The 25,275-nt window shown below is 39.0% G+C and overlaps 1 protein-coding gene across 3 annotated transcripts in view; it reads right to left on the bottom strand.

The window, feature by feature from the left end:
- The window catches only part of LRCH2 (leucine rich repeats and calponin homology domain containing 2), a 42,555-nt gene extending 17,280 nt beyond the window's left edge, over positions 1–25,275 (bottom strand). The window contains exons 1-13 of one of the 3 annotated variants that reach the window (XM_033072204.1): positions 24,990–25,275; positions 11,912–12,056; positions 9,699–9,825; positions 8,802–8,907; positions 8,567–8,703; positions 8,209–8,342; positions 7,996–8,083; positions 7,596–7,707; positions 7,184–7,281; positions 7,006–7,073; positions 6,681–6,785; positions 4,943–5,020; positions 1,181–1,249 (exon numbers count right to left, since the gene is read on the bottom strand). In XM_033072204.1, coding sequence (XP_032928095.1) covers positions 1,181–1,249; positions 4,943–5,020; positions 6,681–6,785; positions 7,006–7,073; positions 7,184–7,281; positions 7,596–7,707; positions 7,996–8,083; positions 8,209–8,342; positions 8,567–8,703; positions 8,802–8,907; positions 9,699–9,825; positions 11,912–12,056; positions 24,990–25,275 — 1,553 coding nt within the window. Of the gene's footprint in view, positions 1–1,180; positions 1,250–4,942; positions 5,021–6,680; positions 6,786–7,005; positions 7,074–7,183; positions 7,282–7,595; positions 7,708–7,995; positions 8,084–8,208; positions 8,343–8,566; positions 8,704–8,801; positions 8,908–9,698; positions 9,826–11,911; positions 12,057–24,989 lie in introns of those variants that run through there. The other 2 variants (XM_033072205.1, XM_042779716.1) reach the window with 2 other exon arrangements.

The following is a 25,275-nucleotide window of genomic DNA, read 5'->3' as shown; positions in this document are numbered from 1 at the left end:
CCACAGCACTACAGTATTTTTGGCCACCTGTATAAGATGTGGTTTAAAAGTATAACCACTTAACTAAAATCTGAAATCATATTTCACAATGGGTCTTCCACACTAAAGTACTTTATTCAGATAAAGCTTCTTTTGAATTTTTCAGTTTGTTTTGGTTTTAAGTCTCAGAACTGCCTGTTTTATTAACAAAAAAGGAAAAGTGAAATTTAATACTTCCTGGATCATCCTATAATAAGGAAGCCTAACAGGTGTGCACACTTGAATAGGTGGCAGCAACTCATATAGAAGAACCTGTGGTAAGCAAGCAAGGACTGGAAGGTTCCAAGCAACAGCTGCAGCATGAGTCACACAACCACAGGCCACGTGTGCAGCCAGCTCTGCAAAACCACAGGTACCACTACGAGGAGACAGCCAAAATAGGATGTGTCACACTGCAGGAGCTGTCCTGGGTCAAGATGCTCCCCTGAGGTGTAGCTGAACTGCAGAGAGCCCTTCGCATCTCACTGCTATCCAGCACCACCAGCAGAGCTTTTTTCTCCCCAAACTGGGGTCTGGACATTTCCCATTTCCCTAAAGACAAGGCTTTAGGTATTTTTGATCATTGATAGTTTCTAGTTTGTTTGGCTTTTAGGGTTTTTTTTGGTTTTTTTTCTTTGCTTTGTGTGTGGGTGTTATGCTTCTTTTTGTTTTTTATTTCAAAGAAAAAGCCTAAGTACAGCTCCTGCAGACAGTGGATTCCTCAGTAACAATAAAGGTGCTGTAGGCTGGACTCCCAGCAATGTTTTTCCAACAGCTCTTAAGAGCAAAAAAGGACTGCCAAGGAGGAAAAATTAGATGCCTAAGCACAGCTCCAGTGCCACCCTGCATAACACAGGATAAGACACCTGCACAGCACCATCACCTATGGGAGGAGGTACAACCTTCCACACTGGAATTGGAGGGCTAAAACATAAATGAACTGTTGCCATAATCAGACCTACAAATTTGTTTCTGGATGACATCAACTTTCCTAAATGCTCAGAAGAACAGGGTTTTTTTTAATCTGAAAAAATAGATTACTCTTGTAGCTTGAATTTCATCATGAGCCAAAAGCATTATGGCAGAAGATGGCAGTCACAAACAAACAAAAATGAAACTAATAAACGATTGAAAGCTGTGATACATTTAAGTATATCAATACCATTTTTCAGATTCCATTGGTTGCTTTGGCCTGTTCCTTGTGTTTACTGAAACTGAATGATTAAGAAGCCTAGAAAAAAAAGAGTATTTAAAATGATTTTCTTAGAATGTTACTTTCACTGCATCACATTTCCTGTAAATAAAAAAAGTTTTGTTAATTGGCATCTTCCATAATACTAAAATGTGGGTGTACACATACGAAATCCAAGCCCATTCCTGCTTCCATTTAAATTAACACCATTTCCAGTTCTTGAAGTATTTGATGTTCTGTATTTTAAAGAAGCAAAACTTGGTGATAATTCAAACCAAAATGAAGTCTCCTCTTATTTTTCTGCCTAAATAGATACAATTTCAACTGATCTCATACCTTTGTAAAGTCATGCTGCTCTCAACACAAAAGGCCCCACTATTCACTAAAATTAGAAGATGAAAGATAGTCAACCAAAAGCAGACCAGAAAGTACAGAGACAGACTGAGCACAAAAAAAGTCAGTCAGGAGGGGTAGATGAGAAGGTGACTGAGAAAGAAACAGCACAAGTGCAAAGGAAATGGAGGTAAAAAGGTGAGGTGGAAAATTGAGAAACACAGGCTAAGAACTAAATGAAATATTTAATGGAGAATTTAACAGAAATTCCATTTTTCTAAAGGGTAAACAGCCAAAAAAGCCTAAACTTACAGAGATTCAGAAATATGTTTTTGTCTGGAGTGAACACATAACACATGTGCGTGTGCACAGGAAGATGACACAAGCTACTATGGATGTTTCATGTGTTAAAAATAACAAAACTATCAGTAACACTTAAAACTGAACGTTTTCAAGTAAGCATCAGCTTGAACTTAAGTGACAAATTCTGAACTCTTGAAGGTAGCAATAGCACCCTTCAACACTGACTTCATGTGCAGAAGTGCGATGGAAGTGTATTTACAATTGTACTATTGCAGAACTATAGAGAGAACTATAGAACTAGAACGGGATAGAATTATATAAAGTAAAAGAATGTACTAAGAATCAAAACACAACCAACTACTCAGTGGAAGAAAGTAAAACAATAGTTTTTTATATTTCTTTACCATTATGTAGTGCAGCACAGTCATTAACTTTAAATGACTGATAGTTTTTCAATCAAACTTCTCTGATTACTGTGGTAACTTTGAGCTCAGTAATCTCATTTGCAGTATAAACCTCTCATTGTGTGACCCTCAGTTTAATGGGATTATGAGAAGTTAAGCCTGAAAACCTGCAAATGTCCGCAAAAGTTAAAGCCTGTAAAAGTTAAGCCTGTAAATGTCCGCTACACCCAGTCTGTAGCATCTGCTTCCTATGTTTTGTGTTCAGAAACTAAATTTTGAGGGGGCATTCTAGAATTAATTTATACTACAGCCTGAAAAAAGTGTAACCAAAATAAACATTCACAGCATGGGTTATCACTCCAGAATATGCTATTATGTTTTACAGAGAATCCCTATTTAAACTAGCTTTGTCTTCAACTGAAAGCAATTAGAAATTCAGTGAGACTTTGTATCAAGCAACAATTACAAGTAAAAAGAAAATTAGCCTGAGTTTGATGCAACACTTGCACCAAAAGTGACAGTGTAGTGTAAATGCAATGATTGTATATAATACAGGCTATTCTATTTTATTCTATTTTTATACTTCTTACATGAAACACAAGAAAAAGCTATTCAAGCTAATTCTAACATATATATACACTATACATACACTTTTCAGCTATGTTTCACCATTTCTGTGCAACATGTATATAATTAATGACTAAGCCTACCATGAACTAAATTTATTTAAGCAAAGTATATTCTTATACTTTCTAAAGTAAAACCAGTAATTTTTGAAAGATCCTGTTTAAAAACTGAAGAATATTGATGGGGAAGTAACAGCAAGTTCAGTATCTGATGTGTTGCAAGCCCAGTTACAGAAATCTTAATTTCCTGTGGAACAATGAACTTGAAAACTTTTAACTAAAGGAAAAGTGAAGAAAATTAATTTGAATTTACTAAATTACAGACAATTGGCAAAGTAATTTGTTCAGCTGGAAGGGGGTTGGGGGAATCACTGCAGATATGTTAATTACTGTCTTCCAGGAAATACAGTGCAAAGCAGTGTATGTAAGATGAAAGTAGAAGTAGCTCAAGTTCAGAAGTTAAACTCAAGTGTGGCGTTGATGATCCAACAATTTCAGCAACTGCTGCCATTTATCCCACCACCCATAAAATCCAAACCTTTTATTGCACAGGTCAATTATTGGGCCAAACACTGATGATCTGAGAACTAAGAACCCGCATAGGACACCTGTGCTAGAACTGCAGTAATTTCCCATTTATGATTCCTACAAATCACACCAATTCTGTTGTTAGAGGTAGCACACAAACTAATCTTCTGAAAGGGTTCTAAGACTCACAGAATTTTTAAAATCTACATTGCTCAACACCACATATTTATATATTCTACTTCTATATTATGCAAGCACAACATCTACTTGAGTAGTGGACTTGGTTTGTTAATTTGGGATTTTTTGGTTACCGTACTAATTCTTGTGGGTTTGGCATTGGCTAAATTTTTTAATTTTTTATGTGTGTTTCAAAAAACCACAAACTTTTAAATTAATATAATAGTGTGTCAATATTAAAAATCAAACATTAGTCTTTATTAGTTCCAAAAGAGGTTACCCAGGTTTTAATAAAAAACTATTTTTAAAAATTTATACAAACTACTACAACTCCAAAGTGCTTGATCAGATGAGAGAAAAAGGCAATGGCATGACCAGCAATGACACTGGAAAATATTTTCTCAAGTTTCAGCATTTAAAGAGTGGAATCTCTTCTCAGCTACTTATACTTTGAGATTTTGTGCAAACATAGCAATGATTAACGAACACAAATGAAGGGAACAATGGCAATGTTATTTTAAGGTTCACTATCTTCCAGTTTTGACAAGCAAGTACTACCTTGAATCTCTAAAGTGTAAAAAGATACTAGAAATCCTGCGTAGTGTCACAAAGATGATTTATTTTCAACTTGTTCCACAGTAGCCCACTTACTTCATATCTGGTTCTGCTTAGTGACTGAAGCTGTGCTCTTCTGTATTTAGAGAGTTTTAGGAAATCACTGCTACCAGGTAAGAACCCAGACTTAATTTTAATGCAAATTCAAACAGACTCATTTGGAATCAATGGAAATTATTTAATCGAAACTACCTACCTACCATCTTTTGAAAAACATAAGGAGTATGTAGACTGAGTTACAGAGCTTCAATTTATAAGGCAACAAGATCCGAAATCACTTCATTCAACATCTACATGTTTGAGTACAATCTAACCTATACTCCAATTTTATGTTACTGGTGAGGTTTGCATATTACAAATACTTCCACCATGGGTCAAATGCAAAGCAAATTATCTCTGGTCACGCTGACTTGAAAATGATCACTTTAAAACCAAAGTATCAAACAACAACACAAAAACACCTAGCAAACACAACCCCAAAAAAACCTAAAAGCACCACTTTGCCTGAGGTACTATATCTGAGGTTGTATACTTAAAGAAAAATAAAGGCTTTAAGGTTTGGACTCAAATTATTCTTTGGAGAACTGCCTAATTAAATATCAATATTTCATCCTAAAGAACAAAGAATATATTGCAAACTGTTTTTGATAACAAAACATCTTAGGCTAACTCAGCCAATCCCTTTAACTTTTTGTTCAAGAAATGGCCAAGAGCATTTCTTTTGTCCACATTTTAACTCTTTATACCTTGAAGCACGTCCTGCCGCCCTGGTCCTCTGGAAGAGCTTTTCACTGAATGAAGTTCTATAGCTTAGTGGCCTTCGTCTGTATTCACATTTCATGCACACCAAAGCCAAAGACGGAAGGAGGAAGCAGGACAGGTTGATGGGAGAGGACAGGGAAGTCATTAGCATAGCAAGCAAAAGGAAAGGAGACTGCATAATATTACAAAAACATACACTGAACAAACAGAAACGTGATTAGTAAGGAATTATTTTGTGATGCTTAACTTCCCTGAGGGTTCTGTTCACTGACTGGCCGTATTTTCCACAAACAAGCATAGAAATATCTCACTAAATACTAAATAATATTCTTTTTGCCAGTTAAAAAACCTCACGGATTCAAAATCAGGGCGATATTTTCTATTAGAGGAGATTTTGAGCTCATGTATCTAAACATACATAAGCAAACTTAAAAATAAAAATCTAAACTAAGAAGTAAAACTTAAGAACTATTAAGATTGCACATCTGCATAACTCAAGACAAAGCAGAACAATTAGCAAGACCACTGCATTAAGACAACATATGACAGGTAATATTCAAGCTGCAGTACTCCAGAAGAGGAGTGGCTTAAAATATTTCAAATTATTAGAAAACTGGGAAATACATAATCAAACAAGAGCCTCAAAGAACATAAATAACCATCACAGAAAAACCTAATATAGAAAACATAAATAACCATCATAGAAAAACACCCTCATTCTCTGTTCCTTAATAGGAGAAAATTATGCATTCTTGGTCTTATTTGCAGGTACTGAGAACACACTAGCATTAAGATTTCATTCTTATTTTCCCCTTCCTGGGAACACCAAGCAATTCTTGAATACAGGGCTTGGATTTCTAAGCAAAACCTATTTTATCTTTCACACATGCACACTACCTGTTACTATATTTACCTAATATAAAATGCTGGTGAGTTTTTAAGACCCTGCAATTGAGATCTCAGTTTCTTTGAGGGTTCCATATGTATTTCAACCATCTTAAAAGCAAAGCAGGAGGGTCTCATAATTACACAAACTTGAAAGAAAACAGTATTTAAGTTGGTAAGAACTTTCATCCATTACTGTGGGATACTGAATGAGTGTTACAAACTATTTTAGTTCAGGAACCATTATTAAACACAAATTCTACCTCAGAGGAGCTCACTCTCCAGGTATCTTGCAGCCATTTGCCTGCTTGGTAAAGGAACAGTACAGAAACTGTTCCCATGCCAGCCTGGCCATTTCCACATGACTCCAGCAATTCCTTCCTGTTCTTCATTTTACACAGTTGCTAACTTGTTCTATTGCATTCCTTTAATCTGCTGCTTGTTTCATGGCTCCTTTTCAAAAATTGTTCTGTTGAGATGCTCACAATGAAGCAGAGAAAGGCAGGCATTTGAAATGATTTATTTTTATACATAGATATTGTCATTTGACAGGATAATGTTCAAACAAATTTCAGTCCACAGGATATTGACTGAAGGAAGTACCACCTAAATTAGCTTGTATTGAAATAAAAATAACCTGTCACAAACAAACTGTAGGGAGGCTGTGTAATTCAGACAAGAAACACAGTACAGGTATCTTGACAGAGTCTGTCACTTCACTCTTTAGCAGCTGGACAAAACTGTTCTCAAAATAAGGTGTCAAAAGCTTTTGGGTGTAAGAGAGGTTAAAGAATAAATTAATTGTAACAGAAGTTATTTTAACTAATATTGTTATACCTGTGTTTTTGTTCTTGCTGCAACAACTGAGCTGCTATTTTTCTCAAGTCAGTCACTTCTTTGAGTTCATCATCATCTTCAGCCAGCAGTTGTTCTTTCTGAAGTCTGAAAAATTAAACATTAGTGACCTGCCTGACTTCAGTGAAGCAAGACACAGAAATGGCTCATTATGGCAGTAACTAAGCAGTGCATCCTGGAAGCTTATTCTCTCTCCAAGAAAAATACTCTGAGAATTCTTTCCTCTATATACAAGGAGCTTAAAAAAACCCCCACTATCACCCCTGCCACTATTAATAAAACCTCAAAAAAGACAAAGAAGATTTACCTTTTTTCATCTCTCCAGTCCTCATTTTGTTCTGTTTTCTGGGATTTCTCAGGATGTTTTCCCCGTTCCTTCAACAAAATGAAAAAAAAAAAAGTTAGAATTTAATTAAGGGGGGGTGGAAAAAAGAAAAAAAATTGAGGTCACTGAACAGTTTTTCTCTTTTCTCAGTCTCTGGTACCTTGACATAGGAGAGCAGGGGGCCAGTCTGTGCATCTCCCTGCTCAGGAAGAGCTCCCTCCTCTGCATTGGGATCAATGTAGTCAAACGCCTCCTGGTCTAGGGAGGATTTATGAAGAATATGAAAAATATTAAAAACAGTTCTCTTGACCAAATGTTATGCCTTAGAGAAATCAGTATTTATGAAAAATGTCAAATAAAGATAACACATAGATACTGTGCCTTCTTAAGAAATAATCTTTTTTTTCCTTTCTCTAAAGCCCTTTCTGCTTGTGATTATAACATTGTTTTCTGAACTGATGAACATGCAATACCCACACATGATCCTGTAATTTCGTGCCATTTTCTTACACTAGATTACCAAAGCAAAGTATCTCTGTTACCTGAAATGACAAATGCACAACTGCTATTACCTTTCTGTGGATCGAGTTTACTTCCCATTACGTGATTGTCGTTCCTTAATGTCTGCTCCCTTGTTGACTCTGACACCTGGGAGTGAAGGCTGATTGTATCATCATCAGATGGCTGCAAAGACACTCACATTTAGTACAGAACTGACATGGAAATGGTATTTCTATATGATTTCCTATATTCCCATCATATTAACTACAATCAACCTTAACCAGAAAAGTTAAAGAAATATATAAATAATTTGCGTTTGATATGGCAGTGTAAGGGTTTAAACTCAACTGCACACATACTGAAAAAATATTAAATGCAACTCACTGAAGTATTTCTCAAATGATAAAAAATACAAAGGAGAAAGTTCTAAAAAATCAGAAATTACAAATTCAACAGTGAAAAAATACTCACTTCCGTAGTGGACAACCTTTTATCCCCATTATCACTTCCAATGCCAGAGTCTGGTCCATGGTTTTTATTGGGATAAAAGTCCTCCATGCTATATTAAGAAAAACACACAAAAAAACCACACAAGAATGAAAGAAACAGTAGTTTCACCTTCCATAAAAAAATAAACATCCTTTGCAATATATCTTCTCTATACTCAAAAACCCCAGTACTCACCTGTCTGTGAGTGGCTGGGAGGGGATTCGTTTACCTAACGATGGAAGATCTAATGAATCTGGTTTTTTATCTATTCTGAGGCACGCCTGAATACTGAGGAATTTAAATATATGTACTTTGCCCTTTAAACATATCTGTAAGGAAACAGAGGAACAACAAGAAGTCTTAATTACACAGCAATGTCTGCTGAGAATACACTCTAAGAAATACCTGCTGCACTGCATTTACAGCCATAACATCCCCAAAGGAGAAATACAAGAAATATAGTTAAAAGAAAAGAAAACTTGATTGGTATAACTTAGAACAGCTTCCTCTAAGATCCTAATGCAAATTTCTGTACTTGTGCTTTAATACTAACCTGTGCTGGTGGTATCTGCATTGGATTGTTATCCAAAACTATAACTTGTAAGTGACGTAACTTTCTGTAACAAATGGGAATTTCTGTAATTTTATTACAAGAAAAATCCAGCTTTACCAAGGGAAGGTCTCCTAATTCTGCATTCAGGAAAAAGCAAACAAAAAAAGGAATCAGTTATCTTCTTAACACTTTACCTAATTTGCCTACATCAATGGAAAGAAGATGAGTAGCTCACCATCTGGCAGCATATGGAGATTATTTCTTCTTATGTTCAATTCTCTAAGTGACTGCAATTTTCCTATTTGCTGGGGAAGAACTTGAAGTTCATTACAGCTAATATCCTAAGAAAGATATAATTAATAAATCAACTGAACATCTTAAATGCAATTACACAGAGGAATACTGTGATCAAAACTATTATAAAGCATACTATTAAAAGAAAAGAAATTCAAGAATAGAAATCACACTATTTTGCATTTTCCATGGAGAAGATATACCATAACAGAACTTGCTGGTTTTTAAAGTATTTAGTGATCCCAGAAATTCAATTCAAGAAGTTATATCAATGAATACTGTAGCCTAGGAATCAGAAGTTCCTGGTACAGCTCCCAGATCTGTCAAAAACTTCTTGTGCTATTGCTGGCAATTGAATGGCATGCTGCTCCTCTTCTAAAAATTCTTTTTCCTTAATAAGCCTTGAACCAACCCATAAAACTAAAAAAGACAGCAATAGACAGCAATGTACAGACAGCAACAGCAGGCTCACCAGTTTTTTGGATACAAGCACTAGAGGGTGACAAAGCTGCATCAAGTGAACACAGACTACAGCTACTTCTGACACTAATTTAATACTCATTTATGTAGACCAGAGTGACTGAACAATCACAGAGTGTTTCCAGCCTTCTTATGTTCTAAACAGGTATATCACAGGTACTGGAATGAAACTCTCTCTACTATGTCCTTAATTGTGGGTTTGACAACCCTGAAAAATAAACCAAAATAATCAACAAAACACAGAAACATAATTTACACTTTGTATTTCTATATTTTAAATAATATTAATAATTTACTGTACTGAATATATATAGTGCTTGTAAGTGCACTCACTACACAGATTCACAGTTGTACTTACCAACTCCATTAGATCTCTCAGCTTTCCAATTTCTTCTGGAATGGAGACCAGCTTGTTATTACTGACAACCAGAACTTTCAGTGGAAGATCAAACAGGTATTTTGGCAACGTTGACAAAAGATTTCGACTTGAAAGCAAGAAAAAGGGACAAGCAAGGCTGGTTTAGAATATCTTTTGTATGTAAATTGTACAAATTTTCTCCCATCCCAGATGACTTTTTCCACCTATTACAATTTCATCCACAATGTCTGTCACAAATCCCTTGTCAGGTACAGCCTATTTCAGGCACATGAGTTTAAGATCCCCATTTCACAGGACAGAATTTAACACCAAAATGCACAGAGAAATCTGTTAAAAGAAATGTTTGCCACTTGCTTTGATCCTGCTGATAGAAGAACCTTCAGAAGCACCACTTGATCTGAGAGTCTGCCAAGCCAGAACTTTATATAAGGCCATTGATTCTCATGCCATCTTGTGCCCCTCCTGAGCCATCACAAAAAGCCCTAAACGTTTAATTATTTTGCTGAGCAATAGGCTAGAAAGTAAGCCTTAATTAAAATGTATTTCTTCTGTGTATATCATTTTCCAGGTGTATGCATGTATATTTGCTCTGTAGACATGAAATACACTGTTTTCCACTATTGGATTTAAATCTATATTGAGAAAACTACCCACGTTGAGGGACTTCCACTGCCATAAAATGTTTCTAATAAGGTACATTTTAAAAAGTCATTGAAAAACAAGCTCGTTCAGATGTGATATGAAAAAAAGTCCTTTCATGTATAAAAGTAAAAAAAAAAAAAATATCACTAATTGTTCTTGATTTAGGTAGAGCTAGCTTTATTTCTGACCAAAAAAACCAAAAAACTTTTAAGTGCTGATACTTGGGTTCATTCTACATTAAGAAAAATACCAGAAGTTTTAGCACTTAACTGACATTTATTCAGAGTGCTCTTTTCATAACCTAAAAATTTGGGTTCTTTTTAATGTTTTCTCCATTATTAGAGTTTATAGAACTGCAACATTACACCACAAAATGAACAGAAATTTCTAGCAATACTGTTAAAAAAGCAATGTATTCTTTCTGTTAAATTCCAAATGAACAATACAGATAACGCCTATCTATATAATCAAGTCTCTTTTTATGCTGCATTTCAGGCAGATATGCCAGGCTTTTTTGGTTGAAGGCATGAGAAGCAAAAATAGAAGGTGCAAGTAAACTTATTTTGAACTGACTATTAAAACGTGGCAATGAAGCAGCCATTCATGTTGCTAACATAGATTTCCTCTGCTTTTTCAGGTTTTGGGTTTTAAGGAGCTGCCTTCTCTACTATGATATGCTCAATATGTTTCTTCCACCATCTGAAGCCCCAATTAGAATGTGAGAATATGTGGTTTTCTCCTGTAACAAAGCACCTGGGCTAGGAAGGCAGGATTTTAGCCTTTCTCCAATGTTACAGCCCACACGTGCCTGCACTGCAAAATCAGCCCTTGGACAGATACACAGAAATGAGGACAAAGCACAGCTTGGCAAAGGATCACCAGGAGACTCGACTCTTGAAGGAAGAGTTAGAACTACACAGCATTTCTGTGTGAAGACTTGTATTCAGTACCTCAAACACCATCAAAAGAGTAGTGGGCTGCTGCTGAAGAAAGGCCATATTTCTTCCAGAAAATATTGCAGTTTTTCATCTCATTAATCCTCTTTAAAATTGTGACAGGCAAAATACTTATGAATTAGTACTGTAAGAACTGATATTTGCCAATTTTGAGACACAGTAGGTTTTGGGGATTTAAATAACTCTTAAGAGAAAATAGCTCTCTGAGAAAACTGCTTTGGAATTGATGCAGCCAGTATCAGAAACAAGGAGTATTGTGAAAAACAGGGTCAGGAGAGTTTTCTAGATTCCCTCTCCTTCCAGAGCTCATATCCATCTTCTGTTCTAGTGAGAAAATCCAACCATATGTTCTCCAAGTTTAAAAAGAGCAGTACAGCAGTGATGTAAATAACATGCTAAATGAGCAGGACTTTCTGGTCAGAGTAATTTAGCCTCTTGATAGCAGCAAAATTTTACAGTTGTAGTTACTGAACACTGTCCACATAACATCAGAAACAAAGAAAACTCTGCAAACACAATGACCTGATGAAGCAAAACACCAACTCTCTAAGGAAATATGTTATATAAAGGCCAAAACCAACCACCATTACTCACCTAATGTTAAGGTAGGTAAGCATTTGTAAATTTTTAATAGATTCTGGAATGGATTTGATGCAGTTGTGATACAAATTTAAAGTTTCCAGAGGTGCAAACAGCCAGACATCAGGAGGAATTTCAGTAAATCTGTTCTTTGAAAGATCTAGAAGCAAATAGAAAAAAAAAAATCCTTTTTTAGTCAAGACTTCCCCTGCAGTAAGGGAAGATAAAAGTACCCACTGTTATTCTTGTCATGCTCCTAAAAATTTAGGTGTTGCAAGAAGTGCAAAATAATTCAGTTTTACCAGATGCTACCGCATATAATTAATACACAAAAATGTCTTAAAATACTGAAAGATTATTGTTCAATATGCAATTACAACAGAAAGTAGAAGAGTGACAGGAATTCAAAAATACATTTCCTACTACATAGTTACGGTTGCAGTGACACTGAATATCAATTATGACTGTCCCTCCTCTATTGAGTCTTTGTTCTGTGCAATTCCTAGGTTTCCTCCCCCCCAGCTCTAGGCACAACAGTAAATCAAGGTACAAACCCAATGTTATTTCTCCTGTTTGACAGCTACATTAGAATCATTGTACAATGTATCTGCAATGCTACAGCCAAGCTTCCAAAGCACCCTTACACAGTAACTGACCTTCTCCAGCTACACATTTGTAACTTAACTAAAAAGAGGATAAAGTTGCAAAAACCAATGCAGGTATTTATCTGTAAAAGTGCAGATGTAATGTAACCTGGCCTAAAAGCAGAAAGAGGAGATATCTTTGACCATGGAAACAGAATTCTTGAGCTAGACTTATTCTGACAATGCATGACTGCACTATGCAAATCTGCATGCAAGGGTTATGACAAGACAGAGCATTACCAAAATGCACAGCACCTCTGACTAAATGAAACCTTGAAAAGAACCAGAAAACACAAATGAAACGTGATCCAGAATTGTGGAAATTGCCAGCTAAACTAACAAAAGCTATGCCATCAGAAATCCACCAAACTACCTTGAAAGAAAGAGAAATTTACTTGAGAACAACTGTCTAGTCTTCTGAAAGGAACTCTGCTTGTCAACCCAAGACATTTCAAAAGGATGTGGTTTCTCAGAAATGCTGAACAAACTCTTCTAACAGAGAAGTAATACAGATCCCTTGCTATTTCAGGTTTTACTTCTCAGTTTTTAACACTCACATGGAATAACTGTTTCTGCTTAGCTCCCATCACATTATCACTGGAATGAACAGTTCTACAAAAAGTTTAGAAAACGGTTGGAAAATTGGCTCCAAGTCATTGTCAGGTTCAAAGAGAGCTCAACAACCTGAAGTTTAACTGGCAAACCAGCTATGAGCAGCATTTCTCAGGGCCAACACTGCAATCAGCATTGCTTAGCTTCAACAGCAGCAGCCTGGCAAGCAGCAGAGAACGTGCCTTCAGGAAGTGCACAGACAGCACCCAGCTGGAGGATGGATGAGAGCCAGGCCCTCACCTGGCACACACCCAGTTTGAATAAAGGCTCACCTGTGGCAGAGCCCTGCTCACACCGGCACGAGCTGCAGCACAGAAGGGTGGAGGAAAGCTGCGCAGAGAACACCCTGAGATGCTGCCACACAACAGGCTGAATGCAGGACACCAGGGTGCTGAGCAGAGGGAATGGCCTCCACAGTGTTCTGCAGGTGACCAGCAAACAAAATGGACTGGTACAATGAAACACCATTTTCCTGTGGTGTTATTTTTGGCAGTAGCTTTAGCTTTACTTCTTGAAGTCTAGAATATGTGAAATTTTGTGTGCTATCTGGCTGTTACTCCATTATTTCTAAAAAACATTCTCAAGTAGCCCAAACTCTTCCTATAAATCAGGGTATCCACTGCTGATGCAGAATTCTGCAAACTACCTGCAAGAGGCAGAAAAATATGTTCCTGGGTTGAAGGAGTAGCATTCCTAATCAACTGTGAGAAAAATAGAATAAAGTTCACTAAAACTGAATATCACCCCAAAACCTAAAAAGCTTATTAAAAAAATTAACATGCTTGATAAAGTTTTCACAACCGGTGAAGTTCATTTTTGGTTTTCCACTACATCAGTTTTCAAAATGTTACAGAAAAATGACAGCTTTCAGATGGAAGTTTTCTGCAAAACCCTTCTTAAACAAATGCTCTCTTGTTTTAATATTCAGCAGAGTGTGACACCTGTGTGCAGAAGAGATGCCCACAGTTTTATTGCTGGCCCAGTTCTACAACCTCCACCACATGCTGAACTCTTGAATACAAACCCATTCTGAAAAAGACCCCCAGCTTTAAGCCTCTTCCTGACCTGGCTTTATTAGCAGCCGGAAAGGTGACTGAAGGCTGGTATAAAGTTCTAGCCTACAAAACAAATGACAAAATCCCACCCTACAGCCACTGGTCCCAGGAGCAGCACTGTAGGTTAGACCTGAACAAGAAAGCTCAAGGGCACCATGAAAATTTTGCTGCTATATTTGCTTCCAGCCACACCTCAACCACACATCTTGGAAGTTTAAGGTTAAAAAACACCTGTGCTATTCCTTCTGCAGAAATAAAATCTAGAGGCAGGCCAGACAATAAGCAGAGGATGCACCAACCCTCCCTCCACAGGGAACATAAACCAGCTGAGGCTTCCAGCCTGGCCAGGCACAAATCACATCAGCACAGTCTGGATGGAGCCCCTCAGTGTGCCCTGGTACAGAACCCACACAGCTGCACAAAAAATACATACCAAGGTCACTTTATTTGTGTATTACTGTAGAAACCACTTCTCTGGAGACAATGGCTGTGAAGACACTGTGGGCCAAGGATTATTATGAAACCCAGAAACCCTATTAGAATAGGAAATGACACCTGCTATCTCTCTACAATAAAATTAAAAAAAATAAAGAGGTAGGAGATAGCACAACTTCTATTCCAAGCAATTTTTCCTTCCATCATTGCAAAACAGCATTAGAATAGCTCCAGGGGTTGGTTCAGATTTTTATGTAGAGAAAGATTAGAGTATCTATAGTTTTCCATAATGTTCTCATACTGAATGTACTTGCAGCTTTTTAAAATCAAGTAAACTATTTTTATCCAAACTAAAGAATGATTTCTACTCCAAAACATTTTCATAACAAGCAAGAAGTTTATGAGATAGTATTGCCTATTATGGTAAATAAAATGTAGATGTGAAACTTAGGTAATTTAGGTACTTTCTGAAGACTAATACTACAATAAATGACCAAGAAAATACAGTCTGAAAAAGAAATAGAGGGCTCCTCCATAAACAAGACAGCTTCTATCTCACTTGAAATGAAAGCAGGCTGCTAGCACTTGAGAATAGCTTTGTAAGGGTTAATACACTGGAGAAGCAAGGAAAGCTGCTAAATGCAGAACCACAGATGATTTAGGTTGACAACTCCTCTAGAAGTGAGAATGTAGGAATCCTTTCCTTAACCAGCTCAGATTGGAAAACTCTCAGAGTGTTATGTGAAGACTAAACAGAAGACACTACCCCATGCCTACTCATGAACCACAGGGTATTTCAATACACTACATCTGCAGGAACAATGAAAGTGAGAAGCACACCATTACTAAGGTTAAATCTGAAAGAGGAACTAGAAAAATAGGAAGAAGCTGGTTTTCCTTTAGTTTTCTTGACAGAAAAAGTAAAGTCTTTATTCACTATAAGACAGTGATTAAAAAACAATATATAGAAAGATCTAAAGGAAAGAATTTCAGGAAATCAGTCTGGAAAGGAAGCTACAAAAAGTGAGAAGTTATCTTGTATAAATTTAAGCCATGATTAACAGGGAAAGCAAAAAGCTCAAACTGTCAGATTACAGCAGTGTGCAGCCAGGTATTTCAGCAGTATTAACATCACACTTGCCTTGGTTTTGCACTTTTCCCTAAGCAGCACTGCTTACCATCAGAACAGGATGATACAATGGACTGGCCTTTTATGCAAACCAGTACAATCATTTTATACTCACATATTACATGCACTACATGTTGAACTTGAAATACAAGGCTCAGCTAGGAAATTTACACTGAACCTCATCCTGGTATTATATTTTTCATAAAAATATGTTGCCGATCCAGAATATTGGTGTTAGCCTTTTGTCTGCTCCAAAATGTTATTAAGAAACTAGGTCATAAAAATCCACACTCCTCACTCCTCAAAACCCAGAACTACTCTCCTAGCTATACAGATTTTCCTAGGTAGCTTTTCTAGTAATGCTTTAGCCTAAGCTAACCAAAGTCTAAGAACAGTTGTAGCTGTAAAATTAGTCCGACAGAAGAGAACAGATGCTTAAAAACAAGTGTTAAGACCTGATCCTAAAGATACTCTTTTAGTCAATCTAAACATAAATTACCACACAGAATATGGGTAAAACTCATTTGTCTGTCACATGCAAGATGATTCTGGATAAGAAAAAAGTAGCCTCAAACACTACAGAAACACCTGCACGTGGTATCTCCAGGAGGCACAAGCTGTCAATGTCCACAAACCACTGACTAAAGAAAGTTATGTTACATAGACAATGAAACTGGTTTGCTCATGCTAAGTGCAATTTCTGTGGTTAGTCACAACACACACATCTCTTCCTGCCCTGATTAGTTTCTCAACAAATTGGAGAAGGAGCCTCAGGAGAAAGGAACTCTAAAGCTTCCCAAGCTCACCTCAAATGGGATGTCGTCCCTCCACCATTTCCTTCAAACTCTACACATCTACTTGTAGTTTCAGTTCCAATCTTAATGCATGAGTAGTGCTGTTACACAGAAATGTTTTAAAATATTCCCTTCAAAGGAAAAACAAACCTAGATAATAATAAATATCAGAATTCTTCAGACTTACTTATGTTGCAAAATGAAGTACTGAACAATTAAAACACATCCAGACACAATGATTTCTCATACTGATATAAACAGCAACCATTTCACTTGCAAAGGAGACCAAAAATTTCAAATTTACTGTCACAGAAATTTCAAGAATTACAACACCATAAATCCATGTAACTGCGAATTTCACATATAAATCAACATTTGCTCTCCAACATTAAGAGCAATGGTAAAGGACAACATAGAACAAACTGAGCACCCATCAGCTCTCAGCTCAGGAAGCTGAGAATACCTGCCAAAACCCTTTAGCTCTCAGGAAACTAAGCTGACCACAAATTGTCAAGGAAAGCTGTGTACATTTGAAGTCTATTCTTAAAAAGCTTATGTAGCAATATTTAACTTGATTTTTATCTATTGTATATACTCAAGTCAAGTAGAAGCAGTCTGCCTTCCGTTCAGAAGAAAGAAAAAACACTCCCAGGACTAGAGGTGGCTACAAGTAGCTTTTACTTTTCTTCACCTGGGCTTTTTACAGCATGGAATAGCTTCTGGTTTTGTGAAAAGGTATTACAAACAGATATCAAAATGGTATTCGGATTCTAAATCAAACAACTGAAGATATAGGAAATAACTGCTTTATGGTTATACCCACTCCTAAATTTAGTTACAGACTTAATCTGTGCAATTAAAAGGAGAAACAAAGAAACTACACAACAACGTAATTGAGGTTTCACATCAAGTACAGAGGAAGGGTAGAGTACAGGCAATCAGAAATTCCATCTGACAGGTTCTGAGTTCTTGGTTTTCATGCTAATCAGCACTTCTAAATAAAAATAAAATATTTTTTTTAAAATATACTTTTAGTACTTTAGAGATTTCAATAAAAAATAAAACACCCTGTCAGACTGAACCACAGTTCTTCCATATGAAATAAATATTTCTGTAACTGGAATACACCAATGGTTGTCTCTCACACTTCTGCTACCAGGGAGAAAAAACTGAGATCTAGCATACTGGCTCAGAAATCAAAGCAGCCTTAAGGAACCCACTATTCCAGCCCACTGTCACTAAGCCCAGTCTCCCAGTTTACACTGGGACCTACAGTGAACATGTCTAAATTAGCAGTTTGACTCAAGCAATTCTTGTTTTTCATGTAAGCTGCCTCCGCCCATCACATGTTGGTTCAAGTATGTGAGGTTTTTCCTGAAATCTCTACCAGCAGAAAACTAAACTAGCAGCTCTATCTAAAGGCTGGAACAATTGGGGGGAATGCTGTGAATGCTCATGCTGATCTGTAGTGTTGTCCACACAAATCAGATTTGTTACTCGAGTTGCAACAAGCCAATAGTTACACACTTGAGAGAGGCACCGATTATTTATTTCAGAGTTGGGCAAGCCTGGGTGCTATGGGGTATTCCACAAGTCAAGCACACCAATTATCAAAACTTCTTACTATTATATACATTATACCAAAGAAAGGAATTAGTGTTAATTTGCTACACAGTTCTCTTAATAATCAGTATTCTATCTTGTATCGGCTAATGGCCTCTCCTGCTTCCCACGCTGATTAGTCCATGTGCCCAGTCTCTCCTCCTTTGGGTCAGTGGCTTTCTTGGGTTGGTGGTCCATCAGTGACTGTTGTCACCTCCCCGTGCCAGAATTATCTTTTATCCACTCAGAACTGTTTCAGCAGAGAGATGCTGAGTTGGATTTACAGGCTTCATTCTTATCTCAGGAGTTGTGCCAATTGTCCTTGTGGTCTGTAAATTCTGCACTCCCTGTGCCCACTATCAGTGTTACATCATTATCCCCAAGCCTTGTTTTAAGCATCCCCCACATCTGAGATCACTGAAGCCTGTCAAGCCCTAAATCTTCACAAGGCAATTTTTAAGCCAGTAATCTATGGGGTTTTTTTAACACCCAGACATCACTCAGGTTTCACCTGTTAGATGCTGTTTCACGGATTAAATTTCCCTCCTTGCCAAGCAGGCTTGAAAGTACACAAAGATCAAAGAACATCCTTTCTCAAGAAAATTTTACATATTCCACATTTTGTAACATGAGGATGAACTCAACAGATGAATTCAGGGAATTCTTCATCATGTTGCAACATTAGAAAGATCTAGACATTTCCAACACAAGTTAATACAGTCCAACTCTGGAGTGTGTTCAGCTATTTTAGCACAGTATGATTTAAATGGAAAATAAAGCACACATCACCAGGATCACTCCTCAGTTTGGCACATGAAGGTGTAAATTCCATACCATGTCAAAAGGACATAATCCATTACTTTATGTTAAGGATTATCTTCCTCTCCATTACTGAAGGTGTCTTGGTTCTGCAAATCTTTCAGAGTTTGAACTGGTAAGTAGAAAATCCCACTAGAAGCCTTTTTTGTTTTGGGCACTTCAGTATTTAGTCTAGAGTATAATTTCTAAAATGCTTTACTACCAGAAAAAGTGAAATGTATTTTCTTGACAAGTCAGCAAGACTTCTTAAGCTGGCATATTATAGACAAGGCATCTTCCTCCCACTTAAACTCACTATCACTTATTGGCTTAATTCTGACAATTCCTGTTTTGGCTTCAAAATTCTTTAATTCCAAATTTCTGTTTCACAGACAAGTAATAGAAGGGAAAGTAATCCTCATTTGGCAATGAAGCAAAGCCTGGGTTTGTTAAGGAATACTTCAAATATACACAAAATTCCCAAGACTTATACCAGCCTCTGTATGCTCAGCAACACACATGCAAGCCTTTGTCCTGACGAGCTTACAATCTAAACAGACACGATAAAGCTATAACCAATCTGCAGCAATCAGTGTTTACTACACAGTTTATCTTTTGTGCAGATAAAATGGCTTGTCACCGGATAAACTAAGCAGAAACAATTTTTAAGCTAGCTAAACTGCTGGAAGACAAAGAACACTGGAGAACAAGGCAACTGCACTAAAATGAAAGAAGAAACTGGGCAGCCCATGGGCTCTGAGTGAACAGGGTCTAGCAACAATCCCAGCATGTTCTGCTGAGACCTGGAGGCCCCCGTTGCAGCAACTCCAGCATCTGCTCTCATTGGCTGGTGCCTCCTGCTGACTCTGGTCTACTCATGCCAGACCTCATGGCAGCATTTAAGAACAGCCACAGCCTCTTCTATTAGCTTAAAGATAATTCTCTAGTATCTCTCATTACTGCATGTACCAACCTGAAGCATTCTCACAAACCTTTTAGTTCTAGGTCAGTCTTCAACAGAAGAAGTTCCTGTCACACATCCTGCTTTCACCTGTGGAACGGTGCTCAAGTGACAAATGGCAGGAGTGCTGGGTTTAATACCCAGATGGTCGGGGATTTGCTCCCTACAGCTACACCTGCTGCTCAGCTGCCAGGGAGCTGGGGCTCAGGGCTCCTTCAACCTTTTAACTACACAAACCTTGCTTCAGAAGGCATACTTTGACACTTGGAAACACATTTGTGACAACCACGTCTGCCAAGCACAAAACTATTTTAGTTCTATACCAGAGAATAAGACTTTATTTTTCATTTTCACCTGAAGTGTGTGACCTCCTCCAGACCTGTCAGCACATTCTCCCAGCAAGTGGCAAACAATCCCAGGCTGGAAGAACGATGAAGATCAGACTGTTAGACAGCCACAGAACAGCAGAGAACTCAAAAGCCTCTTCCCACTGTCATTATTTTATCACAAAAAAGTATCAAATAAATTCACATCTTCCAGCCTTCAGGAACTCCAGCCTTCAGCCCTGATCTAGTTACCTTTTTGCTAAGGACAGATTTCAGCACTAAATGCCAGCCTTGCTGGGAATATGAGTATGTACTCTTGAATCAGCTCCAACCAAGCAGCACAACTTAAATGGGAAAACACACTTCACCAAAAAGAGTATCTCAAAAAGCAAAAGCTACTCCATTTTTCTTTATTGCACAAGGTTTTGCAATACAATTCACAATCTAAACTATTTCCCACCTCTGCAAACAATCAGTAAAAAGTAGAAACACATATTTAAAAAAGCTCCTGAGTTGATCAAACACAGAAATATTACAGATGTTAGATGATGGATATTACAAAACAAAAATTGCCAATGGTAAATCTAATTTTGATGGATGGGGATGACAAAGAGTCAAAAAAATGTCAAAAAGTACACATTGCACGTTTTTGCAGGTCAGTATTTTAGATAAGGCTGTAACACTAAATTTATTGGGTTTTTAAAATATTAAGATATAAGTGGCATCCTTTTAGGCAGCCAAATAGCAATAATCAGCTCCTTTAACTTCAAATCATTGAACTGAACTTGCTCACCACACCAAGTCCCCTTAACAAGGTTCCTTTAGAGTGCCTTCAGCAAGAAAGCCTCAAGCACACAGAGTTCACTTCCGCCCTGCCCGAACACTGGACAGGCTGTGAGAACACTGCTGAAAACTTCCCTAACTGTTTAGAAACTGCGTCATTTCCAGATTTTGCATCAGATGCATTTCAGAGCACAAACACCAGCCCCTCTCCCCCAAAACCCATAGAATCCGAGTTCCTCTTTTTGTTCCAATCTGAAGGAAATGCTGCTGAAGAACCACATTTTGCAATGTGCTTGATTTCCAAAATGTAATCGAGATTTAGGATATCATATATAAATGCTAATTTTTTTTTAGTTGAATACTGGATTTGTTGTTGCTCTTCAGTTATTGCCATCCTCAATTTACTCAACATTGGCTCCACAACAGAAATAATTTTATTCAGAAAGGAAAATGTAAATGGTTTAGAAGTGCATACTGTAGAGGCAGAACTGCATTATAAATTAACATTCTTATGCATTTCACACTCAATATTAAGCCTTGGGGCCTTAATCTGCAATCATGTGAATGACAATATACCTTAGAAGGGCCATAAACAGGACGAAAAAAAGTGACAGACTCATGACAATGGTCTCCAACAATGCCATGCCAAGACTGGCACTGGCCACAATAGGAGGGCTCACTCTCAAGTCATACTGGAATACACTCATGTTACTCCTCCATGCTATGAGGAGGGAGAAAGGAGAAACTTCAACATTCTATTTACAGGCAATCATTCACCTACTTATAACTGCCTGGGAGTTCCCCCAGAATTAAAAAATGGCATTTGAAACTGTTGTGACAAAACCATAAACAAATAAGCCTGATAGCACCACTGGAGCTGTTGGTCACACACCTTTTGTATTTATTAAATTCATTTTAAAAAGTGCTTACTAAAAGGGGGGCAAAATGCTAAAGGCACAGGTTGACTTAGTTCAGTCTGACAGTATAGCACAGGAACCTATCTTTAATAAAATAAAACAGCAAACACACAACTCTTCAGCTAGCAGACTGTGATTACACTGATGTGATAGACTCAATTACTTAACTGCCAGGGGACCTAATGCTGCTCATACTGAAGCAAAATTACACATAAAATTACCGGAATATTCAAGATATCTCTTGATTTCTCAAGAACTATGATTTTATTTTCTCTTCAAAAGTTCACTAAAAGCAACAAAAGATCTGTTTGGGCAGCCATAAGACAAATTCAGATAAATAATAAAATAAGGATTTCTTGGCGAAAGTGCTGCAAGGACAATTCACAGTTAAAAACAAACAAACGAAAAGACAAACAGACAGAAATGGTCACTATGTTTTAGACATATCATTTAAAATACAAAAAAGAATGCCTCGGTATTTGCAAATTAAGTATTGGCAAAGCATTATGTAAGTTAGATGCAAAATAAAAACCCAAGCTATTTTTGATAAATCAACAGAAGTTGTGCTTCAACACAGCTCTTGCTGAGTTTACTGATACAAAGATAGAATATTCTGGGTTTACAGTAACTCTGCAGATCCTACTGCCTAAGGGTTGGTGATATGGGAAAGAAATTGTTTACATCCACACTGGCCAGAAGCTGGGTTTTTTTTAAATATTTGTTTCAAGTACCACAGAATTGAATTTCAGAGTCACTGACTTAAAACAGAAAGTGAAACTGCAAAGATTTGTGACCCAAGCCCCCATCTCCTATGCCTCAGCCTGGAACCTCATGGGAATATTTGCATGTGAAACAGGGATAACTGCTAAAGAAATACCAATGACTGCATGACTGTTTCCTCTGAGGAAGCTGCTAATTCCCCATTGAGCTTCAGGCCACACTGACACTGTCAAGGATGTCCATGATTCACCAGCACAGTACTGCTTGACAAACATTTCTACAGATCAAGTCAAAATACAGATTACAGGTCTTTTGTTTACAAGCATCTTCTGAAAGACGTCTAAAATCTGTATTTCACCAGGATTCATTCACAGGCCAGGACTACATTAAATCAGGATTCTCCCAAGATGGTACTTACATAGACCCAGATTAACTGTTTCAGTACAGGATTTTAGAGCAGCAAGCAATAAAGCTATTTCTGCAAGAGAGAGCTCTTAAAATATTTTCACACCATCATTCAGAATAACAATTCAATTCTGATGGGAATGACTGAGCTTTACTACATCCTAAAACAGAAAAAGAAGATCATTGCACACAGCTCTGACTGAATGTTGAGATTCATAATAAATGGACAAAAAAACCTACCAAAAAGCACAGCAATAATTAGAAGCAAACAAAAAAATACATCCTTGATGGACCAGCTTCAAGATACAGAAAGTCTTTTTAATAATAGATTGCCTATATGCCTACAATGTTTCTTTCTTTCTGAGTGATTTGGTTATTGAATATCTACAGAAAGCAGTGACCGACAACACTGCTAAATACATTTTAATGCTACTACCAGGAAAACTCCAGCTTCCATTATTTCATGGAACCTTTTTTATTTCCAGGTACCACCATGGACAGTCTCCTATTCCAAACAATATGCCAACTATTCATAACCCATAGAGAAAGAAAATCCCCCAAACAAAATGAAACAAAACAAAACCCCCCACAGCATAAATTCACTCAAACAACATTTTCAAAAGCCACTACTATTTGTGAACAAAAGATCCTGGGCCTCTCAGTAATATTTTCGTCTAGCACATTATTTAAAATTATCCATTTTCAGCAACTACCCCAGCAGCAAAAAAACCCACAAGGAAATGGAGATGAGCCACAATATGAGAGAACCTCCGTGGAAAATTCAGCTTTGTTTTCTAGGAACCATACAGAAAAGTGCCTCCATGTTATGTCACCTAAAAGCCTGGGTAAATCCATGCCCACACTCACAATACCCAAGCATTTATCAATACAGCAAGCCCTCCACACTCACTGCTGAATGCTCACACATCCCTCGCAGCCGCACTCGGAACCATCTTCCTGCCGAGCCGGGACCGCGGTGCCCCAGGCGATACAGCTTTTATTGCAAGGGACCCGACACCTTTGGAGGTGCAACCGAAGCACAACACGGAAGGGAGAACTCAAGCGCTCCCCTCACCCTGCACACCCTGCTGCGGGCACACCAACTGCAATTCCCCATCCTTAAGGCACGTACAGACCGACAGAGGGGACAAATGCCCGATTCCCTGAGCCCGCCCCGCTTCCCTGCAGGCACACAGACCGCAGCACCTTCCCCCCGCACGGCCCCGGCAGCGCGGGCACACCGAGAGCGCCGGCTCCGCTCCCACCACCCTGGGGAAAGCGACTTCCAGCCCCGGAACACCGAGCAGCACGGTGAGCTCGGACACGCACGGCCGGGCGGTGAAAGGAGCCGCTCTGCCCGCAGAGCCCTGTGCACCGGCGCGCACACACACACACACACACACACACACACAGAGCCCGAGCCCTGTGCCTTCCACACTCGCACACACCCCGGTGCTTTCCACACGCTCAAACAGAACCGCTCCGCGCCACCTCCGGCTGCCCCGCTCCGCTCGCACACAGCGGGCTCAGCGTGCCCCGCTCACAGCCCGCACCTGCACGGCCGCTCGCCCCGCACTCAGGCGGCAGAACCGGCCCCCAGCGCGCCCGCGGGGCAGCCCCGACACCGCAGCCCCACATCCTCCACACCCCGTCCCGCTGCCCGTCCCTGCCGAGCCTCCCCACTGTCCCCACTGTCCCCACACAGCGGGGTCCCCGCTCCTCACCCAGAGCGGCCGCTCCCGTGTCCCCACCTCGGCTGCCCCCACTGCCCTCCCCTGCCACCGCGGGGACCCCCCCGCTGCATCCCCGCACCACGGCCCCGCACCCGCCACCGCCCGGCCCCGCCGGCCGCCACAGCAGGTACGCGCCCCCCGCCCGCAGCCCCGGCCCGGCACTGCCAGGACCCCCTCACCTGCTTGTGTGGTGTCGCTCAGGTCGCAGCCGCTGCCGGGGAAGTCGCGCAGCTTCCTCCCGCTCAGGCACAGGATGCCCGAGCTGCCTGCCTCCTCCAGGGCCCGCTCCAGGCTGCGCACCGTGTGCGACTGCGGCAGAGCTGCCGCGCCCCAGTGCGGCCCGGACGAGAAGGAGAGAGTCAGGTGCGCGGGGATGCCGAGCCCCGCCGCTCCGCTCCCGGGCGCCGTCCCTGTCCCGCTGCCCGCGCCGTTGTTGCCGCCGCCGCCCCCCTGCCCGGCCGCCAT

This window comes from Catharus ustulatus, chromosome 14 (assembly GCF_009819885.2).
Source record: "Catharus ustulatus isolate bCatUst1 chromosome 14, bCatUst1.pri.v2, whole genome shotgun sequence".
In the NCBI taxonomy this organism is placed as follows: Eukaryota; Metazoa; Chordata; class Aves; order Passeriformes; family Turdidae; genus Catharus; species Catharus ustulatus.
This window is presented reverse-complemented; position numbering and strand designations above follow the sequence as displayed.